The 10,880-nt window shown below is 40.4% G+C and overlaps 1 protein-coding gene across 1 annotated transcript in view; it reads left to right on the top strand.

The window, feature by feature from the left end:
• Nucleotides 1-2,602: 2,602 nt before the first annotated feature.
• The window catches only part of KBTBD12 (kelch repeat and BTB domain containing 12), a 43,840-nt gene continuing 35,562 nt past the window's right edge, over nucleotides 2,603-10,880 (top strand). The window contains exons 1-3 of the mRNA XM_024763410.1: nucleotides 2,603-3,672; nucleotides 8,149-8,419; nucleotides 10,516-10,666. Coding sequence (XP_024619178.1) covers nucleotides 2,603-3,672; nucleotides 8,149-8,419; nucleotides 10,516-10,666 — 1,492 coding nt within the window. The remainder of the gene's footprint in view (nucleotides 3,673-8,148; nucleotides 8,420-10,515; nucleotides 10,667-10,880) is intronic.

Genomic DNA, 10,880 nt, shown 5'->3' with positions numbered 1-10,880 from the left:
ACTTGACAGTGTAATAACAGAGAATACAAGAATATACCTAAAGTGAAACTTTACACAATATCTAACTGCAGTTACCTTAAGCAACCTTGGCTCGGTATTTTTGCACATGCCACTTACACTAGTGAGGACTCCTGAGTGCCAGGACCAGCACTCCCAACTCAAACTGGCTTAAACAATGAGGGGAATGGTCTCTCTCAAAACTGAGAAACACAGATATAAGGCATGTTTCAAGCTCCACTGCTCTGAAATCTCTGCCTTCTTTCCTGTACTGGCTTTGTCCTCATGCTGGCTATGGGGACACGGCTGTAGCGGATCCAGACCTCTCATCTTTGTAACACGCGGACACCCCCAACCAGTGAACCAGAGACTGAGCTTCACTCCAATCGGGCCAATCTCAGGTCTCCCACCAGCCCCTGAACCAGTCTCAGTGGTAAGAAGAACGGGAGTCAGTCCCACCCCAGTGGCACCAAGGAAAGGCAGGCTGAATGTGGGGAGAAAGCCAACATTGTCCACTATAGACTTGTGTATAAGATATTACCTATAACGTTTATCGAGAAAACCAGTCCATAATGTACTAGGTATTTCATTTTTAATCTCTCTTTGAAACTAATGCCACTTAGTTTTCATTAAACTAGCCCTATGCCAAAAAGCTCAACGAGGGTAGCTTGGTTCCTGCCTTAAAGATACAAAATCCTAGGTTGTGGTCCTAATATCTGGGTCCCCGGCATCTGGTTTCTTTCCAGCAAAATCAAGAACTAATGAGTCTGAACTATCTGCGTTGTGTTAGATCACGTGATCCGATCTGGAAGCTGCCCTTGGCCTTCTAGCATTGTGGGTACTGGTACCCTTTGAGGGATTCTTGTATATCAGTACAAATGGAATAGAAATTTTAAAATATTTATTTCCTTATAAGAAAGCTTTTACCATTTTTTAGTTTGAAGTAACAGCTGTCATCTATAAAGTTGATTGATGTGTTTATGTGTAAAGAAGCCTACATAATATGATTTGGGCCAGTCATAATGTGTTGTAGGAGAATTTAGAAATATAATCACCTCTTAATTACCCATAATTGGATTCTCTTTGTAAAAATCTAAAACAAGTAAAGCGAAAAGGCAGACGTTCACTTTTAACCTGCAAACCCTTGCATAGAAAGTCTTAAGTTCTTATTGAAATAAAACTGAGCCATTAACGCCAGAAAATCCGGCGAGGAGGCTTTTATTTCTAGTTCAAGTATACGGATTCCAAGACTGGCTACTTGTTATGATTCCACACCCTGCAGCACAGCGATTTTTAGGCCTTACAGTTGCCATTATATAATTAAACATTCCTATCATACTTAACATTTGTTTCCTGAAATGAACTTTAATTCAACACTGAAAAAGTGCCAAGTCTCATTGAGACATATGAGATTTCTAACCCTTTACAGGATCACAGAAATTGAGAAGATTTATAAGCTTCACGGCTGACAGATTTTGCTTTCACAGTGTTGAAATTATCACCTCCCTGCCTTTCTGAGCTCCTCGTGCTGACATTTCTACCATCGAGGTTTATTCTAGCTGAGTGGGACTTACAGCCGCATTAGACCTGGAGCGGGTGACAGATTGAGATCTGCTCCTCCCGTTAAGGCTTCTGGCTCTAGGAGTGTTCTTTAAATCAAAAGAGCTAATTAGCTTCCTTGAAACATCCTGTTTGCAGTTCCCTGGGGAAGGGGAAGCCGAGACAACCAGCTTAAAGAGATTTTTAATTAGACGAGTGCTTTTCCAGGCAAGAAGTGATTCCACCTCTGCCTCTGTGAGACAGGGAAGAGAGAGAAGCCAAGCAGGAGGGGCAGAGAAACCCGAGGACTTTTGTGTGTTTTCTAAGATTAGGATGATTTACTTGTAAGTTTCAAGTATTGTGAATTCTCACATCAGCACGTATTTGGTTGCGCTTTCCAAAGCACTGTTTTGAATTATTTGCCACATGGCAAAGTTTGAGCAGAATTTTAGTGGACTTTTTTTTCAGCCAGCCTACAAGACCCCCTCCCTTGTGATTTTTCAGACTGGTGCTGATAGCACTTGGGTGCATTGGGGGGGACGGTGCACATAACCTTTTCGGTGATGCTGCACCTCCTCAGGGAGGATGCTTCCTAATGCCTCTGTATCCTCCATCTGTGGGTCAGCTGAATTTGGTAACTGGAAGGGGAAATGCGAAAGGTGCTCATCTTATCCCTTTTCTCTTCGTTCACCTTGGGAGGGAGGACTTTCCAGCCTCTGCTAGAAAAATCTCTGCCGCCAATTAGGAAAATATTGTTAGTGGTTAATAGTTTCCTGTTTTTAATTTTACAATCAACGACGTTATTTTTAGATACCAAAGTAGTTGTCTTAATGTTAAACTACTCTGCTTGGAATGAATAATATTTACTTATAAATACTTCTAAGAACTAATGCTGCATATTTAAATTACAGAAAATTTTTGTTTTAGAAGAAAACTCCCTCTTTTCTTTCCTTCAGGAATGTTACATGACATCTCTGTTGCTTGCTGAGTAATCAGACGTAAACAGGACCTCAAGAATCAAGCTACATTTAAAGAAGACTTACTTAGAAACACTGGAGAGGACACCATGGAGTGCAAGACTGAGGGAAAAGAAAAATACCAACACAGCTTGAATTTACTGAATAAAATTAAGAACATGAAAGAACTAGCAGAGATGATTGATGTTGTACTCATCGCAGAAGGGGAGAAATTCCCTTGCCACAGGCTGGTCCTGGCTGCATTTAGTCCTTATTTCAAAGCGATGTTTACCTGTGGACTACTCGAGTGTACTCAGAGGGAAGTCGTACTTTATGACATCACAGCAGAAAGTGTGTCGGTGATCTTAAACTATATGTACCATGCAGCTTTGGAGATCAGTAATGCCAATGTACAGACTGTGGCTATGGCCGCCTATTTTATGCAGATGGAGGAAGTCTTCAGTGTGTGTCAGAAGTATATGATGGACCATATGGATGCCTCGAACTGTTTGGGTATCTATCATTTTGCAAAGCAGATTGGAGCTGAGGATTTAGCTGATCAATCGAAGAAGTATTTATATCAGCACTTTGCTGAGGTGAGCTTACATGAAGAGATACTAGAAATTGAAGTGCACCAATTTCTGACGCTTATTAAATCAGATGACCTGAACATATCCAGAGAGGAGAGCGTTCTGGACCTAGTTCTGAGATGGGTAAATCATAACCGAGAACTGCGCACAGAGCATCTTGTGGAACTTCTGAAGCAAGTTAGGTTGCAACTGGTAAATCCTTCTTTTTTAAGACAAGCCCTGAAAAGGAACACAATGCTTCTGTGTGATGCAAATTGCATTGACATCATTCAAAACGCATTCAAAGCCATCAAGACCCCTCACCAGCACTCTCTCAATCTCCGTTACGGCATGGAGACTACCAGTCTTTTGCTGTGCATTGGCACCAATTCTTCAGGAGTCAGGTCGAGACACAGGAACTACGGAGATGCCAGTTTTTGCTATGATCCTGCATTGCGCAAGACCTATTTCATCTCCTCTCCCAAGTATGGGGAGGGTTTAGGCACTGTGTGTACTGGTGTTGTCATGGAGAACAACACTATCATTGTGGCTGGAGAAGCAAGTGCCTCTAAACTCTCCAGACAAAAGAGCAAGAATGTTGAAATCTACAGGTCTGTATCTAGCCATATACTTGTAACTTTGTTTCAATTATCTTGCTTTGACGTTAGCAGCCGAAGTACTTCTGAGTGATCACATCTTAAATTGCCTGTGGTCAGAATTACCCTGTAATCACGTATTTTACACAGATGTAAAATTCATAATGAAATCATCCACATTTTAAAATTATTTTTCTCTCCTTTTCATTATTAAGAACATATAGTTGAATTTGCATAAGTTAAATGTATATACTTTATGATTCCTTTGTATATTTTCACTCTCAGCTTTCACTATTCATATGCTATAATTGCTTTGTTTTTGAAGAGCTGAATATAACTTTTAACAAGAAGAAAAGTTTATTAACACTGACGCCTTTGAACTGACTTTTATTAGTTCACAATTCAGAGTAATAATTTTTCTTCTTGACCAAAAAAGTACTATTTATCTGTCAGTTTTCATTCTGTACTTTTTTTTTTTTTTTTTTTTTTTTTTTTTTTTTTTTTTTTTTTTTTTTTTTTTTTTTTTTTTTTTTTTTTTTTTTTTGGCTGTGTTGGGTCTTCATTGCTGCACGCAGGCTTTCTCTACTCGTGGCGAGCGGGGGGCTACTCTTCATTGCGGTGTGTGGGCTTCTCATTGCGGTGGCTTCTCTTTGTTGCAGAGCATGGGATCTAGGCATGCAGGCTTCCTTAGTTTTGGCCCGTGGGCTCAGCAGCTATGGCTCGCAGGATCTAGAGCGCAGGCTCAGTAGTTGTGGCGCACGGGCTTAGTTGCTCCACAGCATGTGAGATCTTCCTGGACCAAGGCTTGAACCCGTGTCCCCTGCATTGGCAGGCAGGTTCTTAACCACTGCGCCACCAGGGAAGTCCTTCATCCTGTACCCTTAATGAGTGGGTCTTTGCTAAACCTCTAATAGTGTAAAATGTTTGTAGCCTAAGAATTCTTCAACCCTAGAACTGTAAGAGGAACAGGAGTACCTGCTAAGAAGTAGTGTATGTCTAGGTGTTGTGTGTGAGGACAGAAAGATTTGTTTCCTGTTACTCAGCAAGAATTCAACCCTTAAATCTACCTGGGTGAATAAGAATTGTACATGTAGGTCCTTGAGCTCTCCTTGCACTCCCTCCCCTCTCTGGGCCCTCGTAGCACGGTTTCTCAGACTTTTCAGTCGGTAAGTGATTCTCGACAGCAAAGTGGGGACAGAGAAGGAATGAGAGGTCTGCTATTTTCCTGTCATCTCTCCTCACTGCAGTACCTGCTTCAGGCTCTCGGCCCATCCCGCTGTCACCTTCACACGTTGAGGAAGTGTCCCTTCTTCCCAGCAGTGGGGGCGGGAACACAAGCGCTGGATAGTGACTGGCCCTCTGCCTGCAGTGACAGAGCTGTCACTGAGCAGCAACAGGTACAGGCCTTCAGGTGCTTGTGGGAAAGGGGGCATGGTTCTCCTGGGACGGATCCTCTGGGTCCCTGACATTTGTTTCCTACTTGCTCTTGGCTGGGTGCCCTTCTTTTCACCTTAGAGCCTCCTGTACAAGAACCTCAGGTTCTTTAGATACCTATTTTCTTCCTCTTAAAGGTAGTGCAGGGCTTCCCTGGTGGCGCAGTGGTTAAGAATACACCTGCCAATGCAGGGCACATGGGAGCCCTGGTCCGGGAAGATCCCACATGCCACGGAGCAACTAAGCCTGTGCACCACAACTACTGAGCCTGAGCTCTAGAGCCCGCAAGCCACAACTACTGAAGCCCGCGCACCTAGAGTTCGTGCTCTGCAGCAAGAGAAGCCGCCGCAATGAGAAGCCCATGCACCGCCATGAAGAGTAGCCCCTGCTTGCCGCAACTAGAGAAAGCCCGTGTGCAGCAACGAAGACCCAATGCAGCCGAAAATAAAATTAATAAATAAATTTAAAAAATTAAAATAAAGGTAGTCCACAATTCTGCCATCAGAGTTAATTGTTAACAACGTCCAACCCTCTCAAAGTGTGTTTTCATCCTTGAAAGTCTTTCCTCTTAACTGTTTTTGAATGCCTGCTTCCCTTTTTATGCGTGTGTCTAACTACACACCCCGCGTTTCCTCTCTTTCCTGCCTTGAACTCACGCCAGTTCCCATCACCAACAGCTCTTCCACGTTGGTCAGAATTAGGGTAAAACTATCAGTTGCGCTTCTCACTTCTCGCACTAGTGAAACTGTCAGCAAGGCAAATAGATTATCAGAAGCCCTGCTTGAGGCTTACATGAGACTCCCAGTGCTGTCTGCATAGTTAAGGTCTGACAGTACCACCCAAGGTCACTGTCTTTGGTCCACTCCTGCCACATCATCTCTGCTCCTTACCCCAATTACCTTTGCCAAGACGCTTTTCAGCGTGCCTCTACTCTGTAGTTTACACATTTCCATGCAGATATATTTCTTTTTGACTTAAAAGAGGAAGTAGATTAGCATTATAGCAGGTTGTTTCTTTTTTAAAAAAATACACCTTTCCATCTCTTTTAACTCTCTCTCGTACTTTGGTAGACAAACAGCTGAGGATGTAAGTGTTGTCTTTAAACTGTCAACCTCTGTGAACACTGAATGCTTTTGCCACTATTATTTTCTTCTTTATGTCGTATCGAAATAATAAGTTTTATAGTTTCATCTGGGCATTTTCTCTCCCCATTTTTAATTCAAAATGTTAACACAAAAATCCAATTAGCAAGTTGTCCAGCAAACATGTACTTCCCATCCTTCGTGGGATTTATTTTGTTCTTGGCCTATTTTCTTAAACCGTGCCTCAGAAAACCAAAACCCAATTTTTAGTTCTATTTATATATTCATTGTCTTTGCTTCAGTAGCCCCCACCTGTAGACACCTAATTCTCCCTTCCCCTCTAAAATCCAGAACAATTAAAAATAGTGGTGAAAATATCACCTGTGCTGCTAGGGACTTTGGTTTCCTACCTAGAATTACATAGAAGACAGCTATGATGAGGTTTGATAAATGTGTGCATTCAGTTTGTGACAAGGCAGACATGCCTGCAGGAAAAAAGCACCATCTTCCAACTTCCCTGTCCAGCCTGAAGGAAAACGGTGTCTCTGGGGAAGAACGTAACAGTCGGCCTAGAACAATGGGGAAAACTTCTGTAATACGATTAACTGTCACATGTTTGATGCAAAATTTGTTTCCAAACAACAAATTTTTTTTCTTATTTTCCATATTTATTCTGGTTTTTGTTTTGTTTTAGTTTTGAATTCCAATTATACTTTCTGGATTTTCTAGAACAGAAATAATTTTACATATTTTATCCCACTGTCCCCATGGGTACTTTTGTGCTCCTTAGACTACGTGTCCCGATCATGATTCGAGAAAATAGACTTGCCATTGTCAAGAGGCAAGACAGAAGATGGGCACAGACTCATCCACTTGGTGACCATGTAATGCTACACACACACACACACACACACACACACACGCACACACTCAGATAATTACTTACTGTGTTGGACTCTAGGAGGTGTTGAGAGACCATATCACCTAGTGTCCCTGCTCTTCTCCCAAGACTCTTCTCAGACCAACATAATTATTCGTGGTAGAAATGACTGGAATTACCATACCTAGTAGATTAAAACAGCTGAGAAATGCCCAGCAGACACCTACAGGTGGGTTTTTATACAGTAGCATGCTCTTGCCTCTGTTCTAAGCCAGGGAGAACCACAAGAACAACCCTGAAAATTCTATATATCCTGCATCATCCCATTAGAAAGCTGAATTTAAATATTTCCAGATTTTCTGCTCTAAACACATTTCTTGAATGTAGTATTAAAATGAAACTTCTAGTCAACAGAATAAGACATTTTTTATGTTTATTTTTACATATTCTCTTTTAGCAAATGATTTGCTGAAAGACTTTGCTATTTTTAGTAATTTATTTATTTTGTTTTGGCTGTGTTGAGTCTTTGTTTCTGTGAGAGAGCTTTCTCTAGTTGCGGCGAGCGCGGGCCACTCTTCATCGCGGTGCGCGGGCCTCTCACCATCGTGGCCTCTCGTTGCAGAGCACAGGCTCCGGACGCGCAGGCTCAGCAGCTGTGGCTCACGGGCTCAGTTGCTCCGCAGCATGTGGGATCCTCCCAGACCAGGGCTCGAACCCGTGTCCCCTGCATTAGCAGGCAGACTCTCAACCACTGCACCACCAGGGAAGCCCAAGACTTTCCTATTTTTAATTTTCTTTCCCAGAATTAGGAAATGAAGTCTAGTCCCTGGATAATCTATACGTTTTCAATATATTGTTTTTTTCTAAAATTCTCTAGGTGGGTGTGGTTGACTGTTTCTGTGTACATTAGATTTTGTTCAGCATTTCTTTTCCCCAAAAAACACAAACCTGTATCACTATCTTAATGGTTTTTTCCTCTCCAATTAGCAGAACCAAATCATACCGTTTTTCGTCGGAAAAGAAACAAGTGTGTTTTTTTGGCAAGTTGTTTCTGTATTAAACCTAATTCTGGGTTCTCTCTCTGTTAACTTACAGGTATCATGATAGAGGAAACCAGTTTTGGGAAAAGTTATGCACAACAGAATTTCGAGAGCTCTACGCTCTCGGCACCATCCATAACGACCTCTATGTTATAGGAGGACAGATGAAAATTAAAAACCAGTATCTTATTACAAACTGTGTTGATAAGTACTCTGTAGAAAGGGACACTTGGAAAAGGGTGTCCCCCCTTCCACTACAGTTGGCGTGTCATGCTGTAGTAACAGCGAATAATAAACTTTACGTGATTGGAGGCTGGACCCCTCAGGTTAAGAAATTTCCTGTGTACCTAACTGGCATGGCTGTGCTGAGTCTGGCCGCTCTGTTGAAAAATGTTGTAGTCGTTGAATACTAAAAGAGTATGACTCACATTTCGGTAAAATGCCTTTTATGTTATAGAATATTAAATGGAAGATTTTAAAGTGTTAAAGCAGCTTAGGAGAATGAGTTTTAAAGTGTTATTCATAGGCATGACTTCATTCAGTATTTGTGCTGTGTTCTTCATAACCCTTCCCATCCTTGCTGACTATGAAGGATGCTTATGCTGAGGGGTTATCTGTAAGGAGCATCTAAGTAGGAGGCAAAGAAGCTGGATCCTCATCCCACTTCTCTCTGCTTTACAGCTGTATGTCCTGAGGCAAGGAATTCTTAGGTCTTTTTCATATTAAAGTTCTTACTCTAAGTGGGAAACCAGAATGTTCATCCTGTGATGGCACAACCATTTCCACAAAAGTATATTGCAATTTTAACCTCTTCATGTCTTTGCTGGGCATCAGCAGATAGAGAAACCAGAGACTGTCTTGAAGCCCAGAGAAGGGACACAAGACAGGATGGAGAAGTCAGTGGAGTGGGACCACAGTGGCCCTTTCTCTTCTCTTTGGTGTCCCTCCGAGCGCCTTGGGGCTCTCACAGAAGTTTCACTCCAGCTGCCTTCTGCCCTGGCCAACCAGTCTTTCTAATAAAGATTAATCTTACCAGCTCATTTTCTGTCCCCATGACATAAACTAATTTTATTTTAGCCTATGTGATTTCTTCTTTCGCCAGATTCGCTTCATGATAAAACTGGTGCTTTTGAAATCATTTCATAAGCTTAAATTTTGCCTTTTATGGTATATCATACTTGTTTTAATAACAAACGTCACATTTAATACATTTTAAAATTCATGCTATGTATCAAAAAGTAGCTTAGATTTAATCACAGTTAGTAGCTGAAACCTGACAAATTATTTGTAATAAAGCTTTTTCAGAACTATTCATTTACATAGTTAATTTTGCATGATATGCTCCAAAGAAAAGCTTTTCTTTGCTTTTTTCCACTAAAGCAAATATTAAATACTTAAATTAGAAGGAAAATTAAAACAATAAAGTCAGTATTTCCTAATTTATAATGTCTTCAAACACGTCAGTATTTACTGCATAACGAAAGCTTTTGCTAGTCTGTACCGAATACATTAAATTGCAAGAAAGCATGGGGTAGTGATTGCACTACAGTGATTATAACCCTAAGCTAAAACTAACTGCATACAACTTTCATAAGTATGGAAATTATTTCTCTGTTGAACACCTTCATCCAAAACAAAAAGCAAAAGACACTTAAGCATCTTTAGCTTGAAGTCATAGAAGGTCCTAACACATTGTAGACAAAAAATATTACTTCACCTCAAGTTCAGGAGTAGGAAAAGGTACATACATCTGTGTGTATTCAACTTCTACCTTCCCTAGTCATTAAAAAAAAAAAAAAAAATATATATATATATATATATATATATACGTACATAAAATAAACACATAAAAATAATTGCAAATAATTTCTATTAATCCATGTATCTTTAAAATTAAATTCAGACCACTCCTATATTATGGTATAAAAATACTCTCATTACTAAAACACTCAAATGTTTTTGTAATTTTCTTCCACTTGGATTAGAAAAATATTATAAAGAAAAATGCTTTATAAATTATTAAAATTAGTTTCTCACAAATATTATTTAATCCGCCACTATAAATCTTGGTAAAATAAAATTATACTTTAAATACTATTCAAAAAAGCTTGGTTTCGTTTTTAAGGCTTTGCAGTGCTTCATTTTTTAAAAAAATGCTGTATGTATTGCCTCACTGCTCATATCACAGATTGTCTGCAATAACCCAACACCTTAGCCCCATTATCGTAGAATATAAATTCCTCCGATACTGACAGTGTACTTATATCCCCAAGTCATGGGATTTGGTGTGTTTGTGAGTATGACTCACTACGCTTAACCTCTATTTATCTCCTTGGCTGTCTGCTTTGATTAACTGCATTCAGGTACTCACGAAGATCTCTAAGTGGTACGTTATTATACTGGCTGTCATAATTTCACACAGATGGATCTTCCTGATGAAGAACCTGATCGATTAAGCAACAAGCTGCTGAAGTATGACCCCAGCCAAGATCAATGGACAGAGCAGGCACCCATGAAGTACTCAAAGTACCGATTCAGCACAGCTGTGGTCAACAGTGAGATTTATGTTCTGGGTAAGAAGCTAAAAGAGTGTAACTCCTTTTATTTTTCTCAGCAGTTTGCCTCAGTGAAAATGAAATATTCTCCCTTCCTCTTGCATTTCAGTTCAACTATATACACAACTAGCCCCCAATTCTCTTTTGTTTCTTAATTTCTAGAGCACAGTCGGATGAGATTAAACGAAAGTCCATTGACTTGTTGAAAGCAAAGTTATTTTTATCAAATTTT

This window comes from Neophocaena asiaeorientalis, unplaced genomic scaffold, assembly GCF_003031525.2.
Source record: "Neophocaena asiaeorientalis asiaeorientalis breed wild unplaced genomic scaffold, Neophocaena_asiaeorientalis_V1.1 scaffold433, whole genome shotgun sequence".
Taxonomy (NCBI): domain Eukaryota; kingdom Metazoa; phylum Chordata; class Mammalia; order Artiodactyla; family Phocoenidae; genus Neophocaena; species Neophocaena asiaeorientalis.
The sequence above is the reverse complement of the archived record's forward strand: the minus strand, read 5'-3'. Positions and strand labels throughout refer to the sequence as shown.